The sequence below is a fragment of the Ochotona princeps genome, chromosome 3 (assembly GCF_030435755.1).
Source record: "Ochotona princeps isolate mOchPri1 chromosome 3, mOchPri1.hap1, whole genome shotgun sequence".
NCBI lineage: Eukaryota > Metazoa > Chordata > Mammalia > Lagomorpha > Ochotonidae > Ochotona > Ochotona princeps.
In genome coordinates, this window is record NC_080834.1 from 118,402,969 (window position 1) to 118,424,157 (window position 21,189).

Below are 21,189 nucleotides of genomic sequence, written 5' to 3' on the forward strand. Positions count from 1 at the left end.
TATTAAGTTTATTTCTAAGACATCGGTGGCCACCAAAATTAAACTACCAGCACAAAGACGGACTGTTATTTAAAACTGGGGAGAGATTAGAGGGGATTTTTACTTTATCAAAACTTATTTCAGTTATGCAACTGGCATCCATTCCTCCAATGCCTTCACTTGTGCTCTAATTTATCTTCCACCTCACATGATCTTAATCTTTCATTGTCAGTTTATGAAAAAGCCAGAGGGATTTCAATGGTCTGTCCTATAGTACACCCACGTTTTGAATTAGAACCTTCCAAGGGGAATTCTGTGAGCTTCTTTCTCTTGAATGAACTCCAAACATTTCATCTGTAATCTCATGTGTCTTTTCAGAGCTCCTACCCAAGGAAGGCCACATAAATGCCTGAGAGCCTGCAAATCTATCATCAAGGATTTGACAATTTGGTCTCATTTCCTTTTCTTTCCCTCTATTTTTAAAAAGTACGACTTTATTCACTTTAAAATGACTTTCTGTAGGTATGTTTTTTCTCAGCCTTTAGTATAACTAGAGAAGTAAAAGGAACATAAAAAATTAGAAAAAGGGATCCAGAGGCGTGGCCTAGCGACTAAAGTCCTCGCCTTGAACACGCCAGGATCCCATATGAGCGCCGGTTCTGGTCCCGGCAGCCCCACTTTCCATCCAGCTCCCTGCTTGAGGCCTGGGGAAGCAGTCGAGGACGGCCCAAAGCTTTGGGACTCTGCACCCGCATGGGAGACCTGGAAGAGGTTCCAGGTTCCCGGCTTCGGATAGGCGCAGCACCGGCCGTTGCACTCACTTGGGGAGTGAATCATCAGACAGAAGATCTTCCTCTCTGTCTCTCCTCCTCCGTATGTCCCACTTTCCAATAAAAATAAATAAATCTTAAAAAAAAATTAGAAAAAGAGAGTGAGAAATGCACCTTTTACTATTGTCTACAACTTCTTGAAGGGTGCTCGTTCATGCAGCTTCATGTGCTACAGTAAAGCTGTTATCATCTTTAGCACTTGCCCACCTCCATTCTTGGAGATGCTTTAAAGCACTGTGAAGATAGGGCCGTGAAGTCTTCTAAATAGGATGTACTGCACATTGCCTGTAAGAAGGAGCTCTGGCTTGGAATCAACAAACATGCAATAATGTGGAATGAAGCATTAAGAAATTTCTGTAAGAAAAGTTGAGTACCAGAATGGAGAATTCACTAGAAATGCACATGGAACTTCCCTCTTCCTCCACTCATGGTTCAAGGTCACTTGTCCTGAGTTCTGGAATTGGGACCATAGTGTGCATACAAGTGAATAGTGACTGTGATCATTTGCATAACTGAGTGCCATAGGAATTATGAGTCCAAAGAATGAACGTTTTTGAGAGAATCAGAAATGCAAGCCAGAAGACATGACATTAAATAATAATTTTGTTCCAAGGGAAGAATGCCAGTAAAGAACAGTAGGAGTCCAGCAAAGGGAATGAAACACGCACAGAACCTCCCTGAGGGCAAAGGAAGACTGGTGTGTTCAGTATCCACTTTCATATAGTGGAAGGCATGGTGGGGCATTCACAGAACAGTTTGAAACTTCACAGGAAAGTGAGAGCATGGAAGTGAGGAGTGAGTGGAGTTGAGCCTGACGGCCATGAGGAACTGTTGAAAGATGAATGACAGCACTACATTTGAATTTAACTATAACCCTAGTCAGAATAGAAAGTGGATGTTAAGGAACCAGTCTTAGAGGTTAAGACTGTTGTAATAATCTAATTCCAAAATTAGGGTGGCTAGAACAAACAAACAATTGAATCGATCAATTGAATCGAAGAGACTGGACGAAGTAAAGCACAGTAAGACAATGCAAAACAATACTTAATGGGGGAATAGCTGTCAACTGACACACCCTGGGCTGGTGAAACCTGGAAGGGATGGGTATTGCGGTTTAAATATTTGATCCCAGAATTCACATAGAAGCTTAAACTCCAATGTGATAAGTAAATGGCACTGAGTAGATAAAACCTGAATCCAACTAAGTTTAGTGGTGAGGCTTTTGGGAAGAGGTTTAATTGAATTGGGTCATTAAGGTGGACTCACATCCCAGTGGCTTTATAAAGAGACACAGACATTAGGTTCCTTGACCTTTTCCACATGATGCTGGGACTCCACCAGGTAGAATGCCATCACCAGAAGCTGAATCAGTGCTGCCTTTTCCACCTTGAGCCATGATCTTTCAGAATTAGGAGCCAAAAGAAACATCTTTGCTTTATAAAATTAGGCAGCTTATAATTATACATAACTGCATAATAAATAGTGATGGTTTCTGACTTGGGACATTTGGGTGGATGTAAAGTCCTTTCCTGAGAAAGCAAAAATAAATAAATAAATAAATAAATAAATAAATAAATAAATAAATAAATACAATTCAAGGAGATAAAGATTCAGCTGAGAAGATGGTATTATGGGCTACCGGTGGAGGTGAATGTGCAGCCTGTTGGCTTTCAGTGGGTTAGCTAAAGGATACACACCAGATGGATATGTACAGCTTCCTCATAGATAATGAGTCAGTTCCCCGAAATCTACCTAGAGTCATACAATGCAAGCATCTAGATCTGAGGTTCCAGAGCACGTAGACTCCACTGCAGTCGTGGGAATGGATGAGGCATCCGAAAGACAGGCTCAGCATCAGGATTATAGAAAGAGATCAAAGAAATGGCCAATGTTTCTGGTGTCATTGGCGAGAGAATGACAAGCTGTAGTTATTTCATGAACATTAGGGTCTAAAATAAGTCAATGAGCAGTTTATTGTAGACCTTAGCATGGACAATTAAAAGGTAAAGTGCTTAAGCGTGAATCAGCTACAATTACTATTTCCAACTAAAATATTTCATCATTCAGTTCTTCATTCACTCATAAGAGGACATATACTTATCATTTGTATTTAATATTTACACACTTGCTTGATTCCATGGTTTTGGAACACAGAAGTAAGCCACTGCCTGCAGCACCATTAGCCAATGACAGCATCACTTCAGATTCTGGCTGCCCCATGTGCAATTCCGTTTCTTACTAATGTGCCTGGGAAAAGCAAAGGGAAGTGGCTTAAGTGCTTGGATTCCTGCCATAAGGGAGATCCAAGTGCGTTTCACATCCTGGCTGTATTCAGCCTGGCACAGCACTGCTACTGCAACTATTTGAGTAGTGAGCTGCGGGACAGACGATCCAATTGAATCTCTATGTCTCTCACTACATCTGTTCAATTTATCTGCCTTTCAGATAAATTAACCTTGAAAAGTGTATCTTTATATAATACACTGTGTACAAATGCATTATATCATTCCTTGTGTGAAGAATATTGACACTGGTAGCATCCAAATGACATCCAATATCCTCTTACTCCTGGTGTTTGTACTCTTGTGCATTGTCCTCCCAAACAGTAGTAGGTCTCAGAAGATTCAGATATTTCTTGCACACTCTGTTCCTCTCCTCTTGCTCTCTCCTTTCCTCCTTCCTCCCTTTCTTGCTGCTTCTCTACCTCTATTGCTCCTTCTTCACATTTCCTGGGGAATGACAGCTGACCAATCATAGGAGCAGCCCTGTTGAAGAGCGAGCCTGTTCATGACTTGAAGTTAAGAGCCTCAGGAAGGAGTCTGGAAGCAGATTACCAAGAATTTCTGCTTCTTACAGTGCAGGACACACATCTGATCCCCTAAAAGACCACGAGCTACAGCCAGCACCTGAATCCAAGACTTCTGATGTGTCTCACTCTGTGTGAAGTAATCAGTGGTTCTTGTTTGAAAGTGCTGACTTTGGTATCATTTTGTATGCAGCATTAAATAATCAATGCATGTAAGTCAAGTGGTATTCCTGTAAAGTTGCTTTAGATGTGGTAAGTGAGATCACCATACAGGACTGATCATCTTAATAAATAACAAACTCTAGATGCACCTTAAACTGAGTCCTGATCCTCTTTGGGGATTTAGCCATGGACCTCGACTTTCTCTGCTCGCTGTTCTGAGGAAGGGTCAAACTTCTTCTGTCAATTTTTTTGGTTTTTTGTTAAGTACTTTTCCATTTTAAGTCTACCAATATCTCATCCTCTTGCGTTTTTCTATTTCTGTAAATTCTCTTAGATATTGGATCTCATGCATTTATCTCAATTTCTTTTGTTTTTTCCATGAAGTCTCTCTGTTTTTGAAATGGTCAACATGTGGGGAAATCTCTTAGCTTTTATCTCTCCACTTGAGAGATTTTAGGAAATTTCTTCTACAATATGATACAAGGCAGATTTCCAGATTCCGTTTTTCTTAGATTGTGTTTGTTATTTGAAAGTCAGAACCGCAAAAAGAGAGACGGGGAGATTATTTGTTCACTGGTTTACTCTGCAGATGACTAAAACTTGCAGGTCAGGTGAAGGTACATCTGGAACTGTATCATGGGTTTCAGGGGCTGAAACACTTGAGTCACCTTCACTGCTCCCCTAGGCCATTACAGAAAGCTGGATTGGAAATGGAGCAACTGGAACAAGAGTGAGCGTTTCTATGGGATCCCAGCAGTGCAGGCAGTGGCACAAAGTGCTTTGCCACAATGGTGACTCCTTCAATTTTAGTTTAATGAGCCATGCTGTGTTTCACAGGTTTTTAAGTTGGCCTATTCTCAGGAAACATCCCCTTTAATGTTTGTCCAGTCTCCTGTATTATTCCTGTTTTCTTCATGCAGCTTTAGTATCTCTGTGCTTTACATCATCTTCATTTTGAGCCTTTATCCAAGTGTCGGTAGGTATTCTCTAATTGTACTGATGATTGAGTTATGGCATATTTGATCGAAACTTGTCAAAGAAGGGGCTGAGCTTGTCCACAGGACAGGTTCATAATCAGGTTATCATAAAAGTAAACCATATTTTCTAGCTATAACCTAATTTGTTTTTTATCTAGACAAGTGTTTCACTGCTGGGAGAAAAGCAGCCAATAACTGGCTGGAATTCTAGGCCTACCTAATGCCAACTCTGTTAACTATACCAATATTTCAGCCCATTCTTTATTTTATTTTTTATTTTTTAGATTCGTGAGGATGGGGGGGCAAGGCATTTTCCATGCCACTGTGGGCACATACTGTCCAGGGCTGTCTTACCTCCACTTCCAGGGCACTGTACAAATGGTGTGCTGAGCATACTTTGCCTGAGTCTAGAGAACTGGGCACAGGCCAGAATGGGTATACCTGTTAGCCCATTTGCCAAGTATAAGATGATATAAGGGGGCTAAATGGACTGGGTCATTATACTCACAAGTAAACATGAAAAGTAAGAAGTAGATCGAATGGGGAAGTACAGGGAGCCTTCCTTTGTCAAGTCAACTCACCTGCCTGCATGCATGAGAGCCTGAAGCTGAAACAAGGTCAGTTGAAGCACCCACTTGTGAAAGCAGGGACTGAAAGCAGGCCAGGCCAAGTTATGGCACAGCACCATCAGCACCATCTAGTAAGTATCAGGGCTAGCGACAGACCTGGTAGTGGATTTGGGGACACCTCAGGTAGGCCAAGGCACCTGTTGGGACACATGAGAGATGTGTTGCAGGCAGTCTGGAGCACACTATCCTAAAACACTCACATACACATATGAGAGCTAGGACTCAGGGTGGGCTGGGTAATGCTGGGACACAGTACCTACTGACATATGCAAGAACCAGGGCTAATGGTGGGCCTGGTAGGGTTTTTTTGGGGACACTACTGGACTCCTCCACTGGTACTTGCAACAGCTAGGACTGGGGATAGTTCCAGGTTAGCTAGACCTCAGCATCCACTAATACATGTGAATAGCAATGCTGGGGAACAGACATAGCATGATTTAGTAGGGATTGTCCCAACTAGGCCTCAGCATCGTGAAAACTGTGGGTGGGGAAGGGTGCATTGGGTCAGGCCACGGTATCTGCTACCACACACAAATGTCAGGGCTGAGAATGAACCAGGTAGGAGTTCTTCAGGGTGACCCCAACTAAGAAGCAGCCCCCACTGGTGTGTGTGTGTGTGTGAGAGAGAGAGAGAGAGTGACAGAAAGAGAGAGAGAGAGAGGGTCAGGCCTACGTGCAGGCCGGACTTAGCTAGGCTTTGGCACCTGCTGGTTAATGTGAGAGCCAGTACTGAAGTCAGGACTGACCAGACAACTGTACCCTTTTGTATGTGCATTGGCTGGTTCAGGGGGTGGAATGAGCTCAACCTATACTAGTTTACACATAGCATAGCAAGGTTTGAAGACTTCCCAGATGAGGCTTCTTAAGTAGCTCCCCAGCTAGACCACCATGCTCAATCCCTGGCCTCAGGAAAAATCAAATAGGCATGTGGTCTGATCCCAGAGCACATGTTGCAGACCTGGGCCACCACTTGTTGACCCTCAAGTGGAAATGTTGAGCTTACTCAGATAAACATGAAAGGGAAGACAGCCAGCTCATCTAAGACAAAAAATGACTTTAAGTACCTCATTAAAAATGGAAAGAAGATGGCTGAAAAACACGGCAGACCAGACTCTACAGCAACCATATTGGCATGCTGATAGATAAGGACAGCCACTAGGCCTTAAAAATAATTTCTCACCTCTTGCATGATTAAGCTGACAACAACTTGAATATTTCCAAAAACTCAAGTACCTCCCTTAGGACATTGTTTGTCATATCAGAATCTCAAAGTAACATTGAAGAATTGTTTCTGTCACTGGGAACTCCTCTTGTAATGTGACAGCAAGGGGTGGCACAAGATTTCATCTCCTCTTTGTCTCCATCTCAATAGACATGAAGAGAAAATGGAAACATGGCTCTCACTCATTGTCCCCACTACTACTCCAACACTTTCCTTCATAATCAGAGGCTCATGTGGGTCTGCAACTCCCAGACCACTGCAATACATATTAAAATAAAATAATTAAAGTTAAGCTATTTTATCAGTGATGGAACACACACACACTCACACACTCACAAACACACATAATCCCCTTCCCCATAGATTACTCAGTTCTATGGAAGAGAACTTTCGGCTCCTGTATGGAGGAAAGAATGCCTATCTGTAAGAACTCTGGGAATGAGGGAGAAAATAAAATGAGGAGTTCCATTGACCAGTATGCAGACAGTATTGCATCAGTATTGCACTCAAAAATGGATACTGTTGGACTCCATCCAACAACCTAGTCTATAGTGTGGGCAGAAAGGAACAATATGCTTTTCTTTCTAGACAGCTCCATCTGTAGACATGATATGCTGCCCATGATGCTGCAAGAGCATAAGGCCACACCCTTTTCTGATACCTGCCAGCAGAGCAGCCTCTGCCTGAATGTGAAAGAGATCTATGAATGAGAGGTGATCCGATAGAGGAACTTGGGGAACTCATTTATCCAGACACAATCCCTTCAGGTGAATGCAATAACCAAAGCTGGGAGCAGCACAGACCAAGCCAGGTTACAGTACTCACTGGCATATATTTGGGTCAGTTTTAGGGGTGGGCCAGGTTGGTCCACTTCATAGCTCCTACTGGCAGACATGAGACCCAGGATGGGGTACAGGACAGACCTGATTGAGTATAAAAGTTGCAAGGTCAAGATAAAGTTAGTACTGGAGTCTGACTGGACTGGGAAAGAATGCAGCACCTACACGCATGAGCTGGAACTTGGGGGGAGATTCGGCTGAGCTAGGCTGAAACACACACTAGTGTATGCAATGTGAGGCAAGGCCATTCCAGTCCGGAACGCAGCACCTGCTAGTGCAGGTAAGATCCCAGATTGGGGGAGTGGAGCTAGCCCAGTAGTGAGATTGCAGGGGCTCCTTTGCTGGGCCACTGCTCGCTCTGGTGAGAGTGAGAATGGGGATTAGGGCAGACAAGGCTGGGCAAGGCTGTAAAACTCATTGGATTACATATGATCCAGGTTAAAGGGAGAGCCATGTTGGGCTAACTGACTGTATCTACTGGTGCATCCATGAGCCAGAGTGAATGCTGGCTGGTTGGGCTTTGCTGCTGCATCAGCTGGCAGGTGCTGGGACTGGGTTTAGACTGGGTTTAGACTGTCAAATCATCCAGAGAGTATAAGCTCTGGGGTTGGGTGTGGGCCTGGATCGATAGGTGATGGCTCCCATCAGCATGAGTGTGTGGTTAGATAATGAGGTTGGTCAGGCTGAGCTATGTTCCAACACCCATTGGTGTATACAAGAGCTGGATGAAATGTGGGATGGACTGGACCAGTTGTCTGCAAACCAGCATGTGCAGGAACTGGGACTGGGAATAGGTGCAATGGGAGTTATTGGGTATTCCTCCCACTATGTTGTAGTCCCTTCTGGTGTGCATGAGGCTGAGTGTGTGGTGGGCACTGTTAACTGGGCATCAGCATTCATTGGTTTGTGTAAGAGAAGGAGTTGTGGACAGAACTGACGAGGTGATTGCAACCACCAGTGTATGTGTAGGCTGATGTGGGTGATGGTCTGAGACAGATCCTCTACTGGCTGGAACACTTAGCAATCAGGTTGGCGTCAATCTCGGCCAGATTACTTTGGGGAACACCCTAACCTGGATCACTAGACTCAGAATTCAAACCACAGTGAAAATCATAGGATATGTGATCTGACTATAGATTACATGTGTCAGAACTGGGTCTCCTCAGTTGCAGAGGCCTGTGAAGTAGACAGCATGCACAGATGCTCATCAGGGACATGACAACCAGTTCATTGAGGCCTGCAAAGAACATCTAAACCATGGAGGACAGAACAAATTGGACAACTCTGCCAGTCAAGCTTTGACCCATACCTGGGTGAGTGGAGATTCTAAGTTGGGTCATGCCAGCCAATGGAGCCTGGAAGGATCACCTCAGACTTGGAGCAATGAAATCAACATCATCTCAGAACTATCAAAATCACTTGAGCAGTACCCTCAGAATCTGTTCCACATTGGGGACACTGGGATGACAGCCGGTGGTCATCCCTCATTCGTGGGCACTGTTGCAGTTGGACTGCTGATAGCGGTCCACTTTCCCTGGATACATGGAGAAAAAAGCAGAATGGAGGCAGTTATCCTTTTCACTTTCCCCTATTCCTCGACCGTTCCCACGCTTATCAGTAATCAACATGGGCATTCACCCCTCTCAAGTGTGTAAACATCATCAAATGTAAAGCGAATTTATTGTTTTAAAAAGTAGATGATAGTAACTCATCACATAGCATTTGATTCCAAAGTTTTCAGACACTTGAACTTTTTTATCTTTTTAAAATTTCTGTTAATACAAGCAAAACGGATAATGTAAGGAAAACATTATTCTGGAGTTTAAAAAGAGAAAGCTGGTAACTGTGCCCAGTCAGCTCATGCTTAGTAAAGGCATGCATTTATGACATGGGGTTGGTTTCAAAGCCATGGAGTTGCACTGAGTCCTATCAATAATTCTTGAAACAGTTGCTATGAGGCAACAGCACTCCCTGTTGTGCATGTTCTCTTCAGCATTTCAGTTGACAGTGGCTGTCACATACAGCTGGCTAGTGTCAGAGTTGGACTCTAACCTAGCGCTGCAATGAGCAGCTCAGAATGGGCACTGATGCTATTTTTTTCACGCTTCAGTGTGCACCAAAGGATAATTTGCCAAATATAGCAAGATATGTAGCAATTACTCCTCAAGAGAGTTGTAGCACTCCTTCCAAATCATCCATCATCCTCACCTTGCCGATATTGCGCTCAGAAAGATCTGTGACCAGAGCAACTGTGGGTGGTCACAGGAGGTCAACAGAGATGCCTTACAAAGCACAGAGCCTATGTGAAAGCTAGGGTAAACACCAGAGAGAAACTGGAGGTTCTGTGACAGAAGTAGCCCCAGTACAAATGAAATGAGCCTGACATCTGAACTGCCAATCCAGAACTTAGATGTCACAGAGCTAAGAATTCTAAGCAGCGGCACAGTAACATGTACAAGTCAGAATAAGTGTCATTTAAAAGATAACAGACTGAGTAAGCATTCATGTGAGGGTGCTGCCAGTGGTATACCATGATGAGTGAACCTGAGAATTACTGAGGGATGGGAGAATGTCAATACTCAGCATCACCCTAACAGTGGCCAAAAGAAAATGAGGGCTCACCCATCATGCCCAGTCTTTTCTTTTTCTCAGGTAGGAAGTAGTTCCTTAATTGAATAAATAAACAGGGTTGGGTCTTAGCTGGCATAAAGTCATCTGGGATTTTTATATCACATCTACCTGGGTTTAATTTCCACGAGGTCATCATGACATTTTCTCCTTGGTCACAGAGAAGACTCGGATGGAAGGTGGGTGTTTGAAGCACTGGCAGGTGAAAGGAGTGCATCATTTGCAGTGTTATAAGGATTCTAGCTCACCTAGAATCCTCAACACAGTGCGTTGAGAAGGGCAGACACCAGCACCGATTTCAGACTCCAGTGTCACACCGAAGAGTTGATGTCACTGAGTGCTGTATTGTGTCCCACAGCAGTACTTTAAGTACGAGGACAATTTAAAAAACTCATAGATACGTGAAATTAGACAATAACCTGATTTGGTGGAAAATAGTTTTGAACTACATGCTTTTTCATAATATACATTTCCTGAGTTTTTGAAGATCTTTCATATTTATGAATTTCAAAATATTTTTGCACCAAAATGTCATTTTCTTTTAACTGCATTGCTAAGAAGTTTTAGAGTAGTTTCACATTCGCTCTTATGAACTACTTTTTTTTTTTAAGATGGGAGATGGAGAAAGGTATCATGTGGATGATGGCAGGAATGAGCTCGACTTTTTTATATGAGTTTTTCTTAAAACTTATAAGTTTTTTTCTTTGAAAGTAGAATCAGAGAGAGAGAGAGAGATTTTCCACCTGCTGGTTCACTCCCTACGTGATCGCAACAGCTGAGGTTTGACCAGCCCATAGCTAGGAATCAGGAATTGTATCTGAATCTCCCACTTGAGTGTCAGGGACTCAAGTACTTGGGTCATCATTTGCTGACTCCCAGGGTGTGTGTTGGCAGAAGTGTTTGGGAAAACCAAAACTCAAGCTGGCATTCTGATTCAGGTTGGATATAAACACAGTAGGCAATGGCCTAACTCCTGTGCCAGCTGTACCCCCGACCCACCTCAGCTTGACCTGTAAGTCCCCCTTTGACAATGAGCCTCTTAAGGAGTCTAGAGTGGCTTTCAGAGCTGTTGTTTCTAAATATCAAGAAATCAAGCCATGTACTTAAGTGGATGTGCGCCTGCCATAATCCTGAATTAGGAGAACTAATGATAATCCAGGGTCTACTTGCTACCCAGAGAGATACTAACTAGGGAAAGCTGAGCCAGTCCTAAGCAAAGGCTTTCTGTGATGATGTATTCACATCTGAAGACATCCATATTTTCTGGTCAAGTGCGCAAAGGATATAAATCTAAAATTTCTCTTGGAAAAAAAAATTTATACGGTCTATTTTCTGAACCCCTAAACTTCAATTAGAGTTCTTGTCCAAATGCTAAATACTCACTTCCCCATGCCATTATCTTCACCTTTAGTTTAAGAATACAAAAATTCCCACATCCCTGCAACCAGCCAACTCCATGTTTATGGTCTGGGAAAACAGCAGAGGATATCCCAAAGACTAGAGACCCTGTACCCACATGGAAGATGTGGAAGAAGATCCTAGCTCCTGATTTTGGATCAGCTCAACTCTGGCTACTGCAACCATTTGCGAAGTTAACCAGCAGGAAGAGCATCTTCATCTTTGTCTTCTCTCTCCATAATTCTGTTCTGCCTTTCCAATAAAATTAATTCAATCCTACAAAAATAAAAAATATATATGGAGTCTCATTCCGGAGTCAAAAGCAACTATCCTGGTTCAGAAAAATCAACAGTTGCTCAACTTTCAGCACATCTGTGAAGAGTTGTTTAAACTGGGAAAATGCAAAGTGCAATGGTCCCAAAGGCTCAAAGTAAAAATATGCAGCAATACTTCATAGATCTCTCTGTACAGTACTGACACCACCACATGTATTTGACCACTTCAAAATAAACTCAAAAGTACCTTTGGTACTGGTGTTGACACACAGTAGGTCAAACCAATATGTAGGATCCCACAGCCCTCCTTTCCATTCCTGGCTAGAGTACCAACTGCTCCAACTTCTCTTCCAGCTTCATACTACCCAGGCCAGGAGGTATGTCTGTAGGTGTATGGCCCAGGTATATGGCTTGCTACTCCCACAAGCAAGCCCTAGATAGAGTCCTGGATTCTGGCTTCACCCTGGCTCGTGCCATTTGAGGAGTGAACCAGAAAGTGAAAGCTGGACGAAAAGCAGGTCTGCCAGGGTTAGAACCATCATCCATATAGGATCCTAGCGCTTGCAAGGTGAGGACTTTAGCCACTAGACTTCCACGCCAGGCTCTCCAAGAACATTTTAAAGCTCCCTCATAAATGTATAACAGAATTCAATATGTACATACAGGTATTCCTATTGTGCATCATCAATATGCATGACCTGAGATGTACGAATATTCCTGTAAAACTGTATACCACAAATGCTTTGGAGGAAGCTCAACATTCTAGAATTCTATAACCGCAGTATCAAAGTCCAACCCTATCATAAGATGACTAGCTAAGAAGGGAGGCTGATAGATTGATATCCAGGAGCCAATTTGGCCCTTACTCTGTCATGAATCAGCCAGGTGGCCCACATTAGACTTCTCGAACATTCCAAGCCATGGTGTGCTCAACCTGTCTCCACAGCTGCAAGCACTATTGCAGGATATACAACTTAATGCCATGGGCGTAACCTTAATCTTAAACCAAACTTAATCAAAAGCTTAACGTTACATAAACTTAACCTTAATCATAGAAAGTTATGCTGAAAAACAGGTCTAATAACCCACAATGCTTCAGCTTTTTCTTGCAGGCCTTTTCAAGGCCAAATGGACTGGCAAGAACCAAAACGCAATGTTGGCCCTTCTGTCATTTTTTCCTTCTCTTTGGCTTGCTCTTAGAATGAATAAGAACTGTTAAATCAGACTGGCCATTAACATTAATGTACGCCATGTTTGAGCCAATCCAGAGGCTCCTCAGTTTGGTTCCTACTATTAGAATTGTAGATCATTCTTCGTTTTTGATACTGTACAAAGTTGCAAGCCAAGCTGAAGCACAAGAAAAATGAAAACATAGCATAAGGATGACACAGATTCTCCCAAGACTAAAAGACATCCAGGGGCTGATTCTGTGTTACTGTCTACTAAGCCACAGGTTGCACTAGCTGGGACCCGTTATTCCAATGCTGCTTTGAATCAGATTTCAATATTTGCTCCGATTCCAATCTAGTTCCCTGATAATGTGCATGGGAAAGCAGCAGATTACTCAAGTAGTTTGAGTCTTGCTACATATGCAAAAAACTTAGGTGGAGTTCCTGAGTCTTGACCCAACATAATGCCAGCTTTTATGGCCATGTGGGAATGAAACACTAGATAGAAGATGTATTTTTCTTTCTTTTTTATAAGTTTGTTAAGTTTTATTGGAAAGGCAGTCAGATTAACAGTGAGGAGAGACGGAAACATCTCCATTCTGCTGGTTCACTCCCCAAATGGACAAAACAGATGGAGTTGAACTGACGTGAAGCCAGGACTAAGGAGTTTCTTCCAGGTCTTCCACATTAACGCAGAGTCCCAAGGCTTTGGGCCATCCACGACTGCTTTCCCTGGTTACAAGCAGGACTCTGAATGAGATATGGAGCAGCCATGTCAGGTACCAGCAACCCTATGATCGCAGCACTAGCACGGTGAGGATTTAGTGATTGAGCCATCTTGCCTGGGCTGAAAGATGTCTTTTTCTTTTGATCTTTCCCTCTTTATTTATTACCCTATCCTTCAAATATGTTTATTATCTTTAAAATAAATTAATAGGGCCCAGAGTGGTGGCTAAGTTGGTCAATCTTCCCCCAAGTACTGGGATCCCATATGTGAGCCAGTTTCTGTCCCTGCCGCTCCACTTCCCATTTGTCTCCTTGACTGTGTCCTGGGAAGTCAGCAGAAGATAACCCAGACTTGTGTCCTCTCACCAAGGTAGGAGACCCAGAGGAGGATCCTTGCTACCAACTGATTCACCTCATTTCTAGCCATTGTGGTAACTTGTGGAATGAACAGATGAATAATTTTCTGTCTCTTCTCTGTCAAATCTGCCTTCCCAATAAAAAAATAAATGAATCTTTTAAAACTTAAATAACATTGCACAAATAGTGAAATAAAGGGTTTCATTTAAACTGCATCTTCTAGGATTCCTTTCTGCTATGTCTCAGCAGTGTTTTGGAGATTGTACAGCCAGGACACTATTGCCTCTGCACTCCACGCCTGATTGAACAGCTATCCCTCTGCCAGCATTTGACTTCACAGCATCCTTAGCCATTTTCAAGTCTCAACCCTTGTGGAATGGAGTCAACTAGTCCAGGACGAGTAGCCACCACTTGCTTACAGCTGTCATTATCCGTGAGCCTCAGCACTCCATATAGGAACAGAGTTCTGCTCCTTTCTGATACTCCATTTTGCCCACAATATTTCCAAAACCTGATGCTTACCTTTTCGCTAAATTAATAAGGGACAAGTTAATATCAAGACACTATGATCTATTAGAAGCCCTGCAAATTGATAACTTGAGTGTTTCTCAAATCCTGTGAAAATAAACCCATCATGGGTCCAGAAGTAGAAAAAAAAACAATGAAAAGTCCCCTGGAAACATAATAAAGTATACTTATTTATCAATAGGGAATAAATTCCCTGAATTTATCTTGTTTGTGAATTTTACAGCAAGTAAGAATTATCATAAAAGGAAAGAAAATACTTTTTAATTTATAAAACAACAGTATTACAGCTTTGTCAAAGTTTTGAAACTCGCTGCTCACAACAGCAGTGTCAAAAATGTTATCTGTAATTCATATACATATATATTAACCTCCAAAGTCGCCTATTCTTTAATGTTATGACTCATACATGTTACTTCCCCTCAAGACCTAGACCACTGACACCTATTTATATAGTAGCTTGCATTCAGGCTAAGTGTGTTAACAGCCCTTAGTGTTGAAGACTACAGCAAAGATGACTACACCTAGGTGGCAAGCATCCTGAAATTCAGTTGCACATGTGATCTTATCTATATTTGATGGATTGCAGCAACAAATAATAAATAATCACTGCTAAGGTGTGGAGGCGAATTAAGTCAATGCATTTGAGATTTCAGAGAAGATTCAACACTGGATCTGAGTATCAATTATAACTCAACAAGGTAAAGGATACTGAATGTTTGGCCTGGAAGTCTAAAAATGAGCTTCTCAGCTGGGGCCCACAGGGACCTGCACTGATGCTGAGACCTGGAGGACAACGGCGGTCCCTCCAGCACAGCCTGGCACTCCCAGTAGGCTTGTGGCCTCTAGCACTTACCATTCTTGCAGAGCAGAGTGGCCAGGAAGTTCTGAGAAGAATAATTAATGAAGAGCAAGAGGCTGGGTGCCCGATCTGTCATAAAGCTAAGTGCAATGTTCTCCTTGGATGGCGCTGCGTCTGCATAAAGAGCTGAAGATGATAGATTGAAGTTCTTGGTCACAGGGTAGGGTTCTTGAAATGTGTAAGTAACTGATGTCCCAGCCTCAAAAACAGCAGAAACCTCTGCGAAGTATAAGAGTAAAAACATACTCAGCAGTGACGTAATGGCTTACTTTGTTCCCTGGGTAACCAAATACTGTGCAAGGAATTTCCCACAGAATTTCTGAAAGGGTAAGCATTATTATTATTATTATTATTATTATTATTATTATTATTATATGTGAAACTGGAGCCTTACAGAGGTTGAACAGGTGGCACTGCCCGAATGGGGGCCAGCTTCTTCTGGTATTCAAATTTAGTTAACACACTGAAGCTGTGTGACTGGCAAGATGACTACCATATGACAGCCAAATATCAATGTTCTGCCCCTGCTTGCAGCATAGTGCACAGGAGGTCTACTGACACCATGTTCCTTGCAAATTTATAACTCTGAGAAGTTGGTTTTCCTGATGTCTCTGGAGGATAATGAGTGGACTCCAGCTGAGGAGCTAAGAATTATTCCCTATGCAATTGAATAAAGGGTAAGAACTAGGGCAGACACAGCAGTGTAGTAGGCTAATGTTCTGCTTGTGGTGCTGGTATCCCACACAAGTGCTGGTTTCTGTCCCAGCTGATCCACTTCTGAGCCAAATTCTTGTATGTGGCTGGAAAGGAAGTAGAGGATAGTCTGGGTACTTGGGGCTCCTGTACTCATGAAGGAAACCCAGAAAATACTCCTGGCTCCTGGCTTTGGATCAACTCAACTCCAGTAATCATGGCCATTTGGGCAGTGAAACAATGTATGTAAGTGTTCGCTCGCTCTCTCTCTCTCTCTCTCTCTCTCTGCCTTCCAAACCAGAAAGAAAGAAAGAAAGAAAGAAAGAAAGAAAGAAAGAAAGAAAGAAAGAAAGAAAGAAAGAAAGAAAGAAAGAAAGAAAAGGAAAGAAAGAAAGAAAAGAAAAGAAAGAAAGAAAGAAAAGATAGATTAAACGGTAAGAGCCAATGCAAATAGCACAAAAAGGATTTGTGGGAAAAAGGCCCTGTATTCTCACCCCTGAACTCAATGTTTTTAGATGTCTAGGCATTGATATTCAGTGAGAGAAAGCCGCAAAGATTTGCACAAACAGCATTCTCTTGAGAAACAATCTCTACAGCACAGATCTACAGGTGGCACTCAGCTGCTACCACAGGGCATCAACAACTAGACCAAAATTCACTTAGCAGGAAGTATAATTCATGCAATGTCTCTTTACATACTTCTCATGCCATCTGCCATATTAATGTCAAAGTGCAGCATAGATTCCAGCCTACCTCTGGACCTCATGCCAACTGTAGGAGACCATGCCAGTGCTGCTACCACCAAGTCCCTACTTCAAATTTCACTTCATTTTCCTTGGTGAAATATGCTTTAAGGCCACACCCTAAGCCACAAGTTTGAGAGACTTTTCAACCACATGACACCCCATGCATATCTGTATGACTCACTCTTTTTCTCTTGTTAACTGGTTTTTATAAGGCTCTTGCCCTAAAGATTCAAGAAAGAAATCCAATTCAACTTCCCAAGTCCCAATGGTTCCTGGCATCTGATGTCACTGAGGCCCAGAACAACCTGGGGAATCCTGAGATGAGAACTCAGCAGTGATTGGTCCTTGAAGTGTGGACCCTGAGGGGACTAGGAACCAGTGTGACCTGAGGAGAGAACCCGACTAGCTGGGGAAAATGTTGCTCTGCTCACCTCAGCTCTCCTGGAATTCTGCTCAGTCTACTTATACAATATGAGCGGAGCTAAGTTCAATCTTTGCAGGTATTCAAGTTTTATAGGGCACAATCTAAAAGCACAAAACACATGGGGCTTTAAGCCAGTAGCATTTAGCCTTAATAATAGTTTTGGAATTAGACTGAGAATGAGAGTGGTTATAAAGCCCAGTCCTTGATAATAAGTAGGCTGGTAGTTAATATCAGATTAGCGAATTTGTAATTAACTTATGAAAAATCAATTTAAAGATAAATGAAATAAGTAGAAATTTGACCATTGATTGAATATTTTGTAATGTTAAATATATCATTATATTCTTATTATTACATAATTACTTGATAATGATCCTGTGGAGATGTGTTTTTAATGAGTTCATAACTGTTAGCAATTCATGGTGTAATAGTTCTAGATTAGTGACATTATATATGGAAACCGCTTCAAAATAACAAAGGAGAAGCACAGGATGTGACTAGGGAGGCCATGACATTGGTCACAAGTTGGTAATTGTGGAAACCAAGTAATGTGAGCTGCAGTGCATGTTTAAAAGTTCTATAACAAAAACAGGAGGAAAGTATATTTGGTAGGAATACAAACATCAAAAATGTTAATAAATATTTTTAAAGATTATAGGGGTGGGGACAGAGAGAAAGTGAATCCACAAGTTCATTCTCCTTGTGGTCGCATCAGCAGGGGCAGAGCCAGTTTGAAGCCAGGAGCTTCATCAGGGTGCTGTTTTTCAAGGTGCATTAGCAGTGAACAGATAGAAAGCAGAGAAGCCAAGACTCAAAATGACACCCATGTGGGATGCTGACACAGCAGGCAGCAGTTTAATTGGATGTATCAGAGAACCTGCTCCCAAATCAAGTAAGATTTAGGTCAAATGTAACAAATGAAGTGGACATGCCCATTTTTAACAGAAATTTGTTGAAACAGTCAGAAACGCATGCGTGTATCACATCATCATTTACAGAAAAATCATACATAATCTAAAAAGCCCCAAATAATAAAGAAAGCATTCAGGAAAATTTTATATACCAGGAGTTACTCCCAAGTGCTTCATGAAGGGCTAGTCACCTTGGAAACAACCCCCTGTGAAACTTTCCTCTTTCTTATGTCTTAAAGATGAGGAATTCAAGGAGCCTTGAGGTCAAGTTACACAATCAGTGGTACATGATAGATAATAGATTGTCGATGAGCTAATCCAAATTTAGGTAGGTTTGGTGCAGAAGGGCAAAGCTACTTTTTGATGTGTTAGACTCAGGTGATAGAATGGATTAAATAAGAAAAAAAATTGTTACTATACAAAATCTTTTATAATCATTACACATGGTGCTTACAAATATATAAAAGAGAAAACTTATGAAACAAAGCTGAGTCAAATCATGATATGAAATGTAATAAAATACAATTGTCACTTAGTCATTAGATTGGGCTAAATTACGTGTTTTCTACTATTTCAAATTAAGAAGAAAATTCAGGAAACACATCATAAAGGTGATATCCAGATCTGATGTGAGTGGTAAGAATTCTTATATGTTGCTGATAGAAAAAAAAAATAGTGAAGAATTTGAACAGATTTCTATCCAAAGAAGATAAAAACAGACAAAGAGAACATGGGTTTCAATATCACCTGTTACTAGGAAAATGAAAATGATGCCATTTCACAGTCCCCAGTGACCATTTCATAGTCAGCAGGATACCCAGCTCTGAAAAGTGACGTGGTGGGGATGATCATTTAACCTAGCCTTTAAAAAGTCAGTTAAGACAGCTGCATTTCATGGTGGAGAGACCAAGTGCAACACATATTGTGTTCCCAACTACAAATTCCGGATAATGCAGGAAAGAGGACTCAAAGCAGACAGGAAGTTCCTCCACCTCTAACACTTGTTAGCAAGGCACTGAAACTCCAAATTCCTCATCTGCTAAACATGGCTATCAATGCCTATCCTACTAGTGCGGGTGTAAGATATACACTCACAAAAGTTAGCTCACTGCTATTTGATTTAAACATAAATTTGCTATGCACTACTGTCTGAAACAAAAAGTGAGCCGAAAATTCCTAGCTCTGACCCAGGCGTGGGTAATTAAGCAAATGTCCATCAAAGATGCTTCCAGAATTTGTATACCATTTCTCTAAAAGCTAATACCTTAGTACACAGAAAGGATGACTACCCTGTGTTGAACTCTCTCTCTCTCCTTGATCCACCATACTAGTTTCAAGCTACCATTTCAAGAGGCAGCTGGCATTGCTAAAAGATTTGATATAACAGCCCATCTTGTATTCTATGCAATTATTCAATAATGAGTGAATCATCTCCTGAGAGTTATCTGAAAGGAAAACAGTTTGGAAACCAGCAAATTGAGCCATGCTAATATATATATTATATATATATATATATAAATATATAATATATATAATATATATTATATATATAATATATATATATAATATTTAACTTATGAATAAAAATTTTAAAGAAATGAAACAAGATGGAAAAGTTCACAGAAAATTTTCCAATATACAATGCAGAAAGATGGACAGACAATTAATAGGGGTCATTTTAAATAAAAGGGCCCACCCACAACAGCAGTTAGAATAAATGTATAATCAGGTCTATACTTGTATCTATGAAACAGTTGACTAACAGTTGACTATCATCCCTGGAGAAGGGTAGAGAGAGTCAAAATAGAATGTATATATGGAAGCTATAAAATAAATAATGCTTGTGGCATTGAGCAACTGGTCCTAGAAATGTGTATCCTGCATTTGTTCTCTTTAGCAATGTTAGGCTACTCTAAGTGTGGCACATAAAGTTTTGAGGTTATTAAGCAATCACCCAGTGTGAAAACTCACTAGTTCTTGCTCTTTAGAGGTGATAGGAAATCTGCAGGGTGAGTCCAGCTTTGTCGCTTGGCCCCATGTAAACACAGTCATTCTTATTTCTAAAATTTTTGTCACTCATTTTCTTCCAAGGGGTAGAACATGCTTCCCAAACACATAATTCAAAATAAATGAAAAGAGGGTCTGATGAAAAAATAGAATTATAATAGAGAGTTCTTGAAATAAAACATTGCATTTTTTATCCTTTTGTATTTAGATTCCAATATTCAACTGGACTGAATATACCATTGTTTGGTAGACTGTCTAGAAAATGGGTTTTAAAGAATTATCAAGAAATAGTCATAACTGTTATAATTGAGTGAAAACCAAGTCTTGTCATAACTAAAATATTTTAAGATTAATCTTAAAATGTTGTTTATATTTCAAGGCAGACATTTGCTTTTAAGCAATAAACTTTTGAATTACTAAAAAATATCAGTAACAGTCATACTATTTTGTCCTCTATGAACAATCACCAAATGTGTGTGAGGACCCTTCAGAATGTTGGTGGGAAAAGCGGAATGAAGAGGTAGATTTACCTTGCTATAAGCATTGTTTCAAATCTCTGCGATGACTTTTTATGCTATGATTACTCCACGGAATTTTTGAAATATGTATCTATATCAAATAATGAAATTTCAAATGTTTCTTGATTCCTTTGAGTTTTTCTAGAGAATTCATATCAGTAAAATCACAGATGAATGTCAAGATAGATATTCATCATGACAAACTTGGTCAGTGTGATGAATTTACAAAGTCAACAAAAAGTATTGAATGAGCACCAGGGCAGGAAGTGTGTGTGACTTTTTATTAAAGTCTCAGAGCAAGCTGAGTTGAACAGGAGCCCCTGAGCAGAGCTTACAGTTTTATTTTTTTTAAAGATTTATTATTAATGGAAAGCCAGATATACAGAGAGGAGGAGAGACAGAGAGGAAGTTCTTCCGTCCAATGATTCACTCCCCAAGTGAGCTGCAACGGGCCAGTGCGCGCCGATCCGAAGCTGGGAACCAGGAACCTCTTTCCAGGTCTCCCA

The 21,189-nt window shown here is 41.3% G+C and overlaps 1 protein-coding gene across 1 annotated transcript in view; it reads right to left on the reverse strand.

Moving 5' to 3' along the window:
* Positions 1-21,189, reverse strand: part of LOC131479845 (contactin-associated protein-like 5) — a 523,312-nt gene that overhangs the window by 44,749 nt on the left and 457,374 nt on the right. Inside the window, exon 19 of the mRNA XM_058661312.1 lies at positions 15,379-15,603. Coding sequence (XP_058517295.1) covers positions 15,379-15,603 — 225 coding nt within the window. The remainder of the gene's footprint in view (positions 1-15,378; positions 15,604-21,189) is intronic.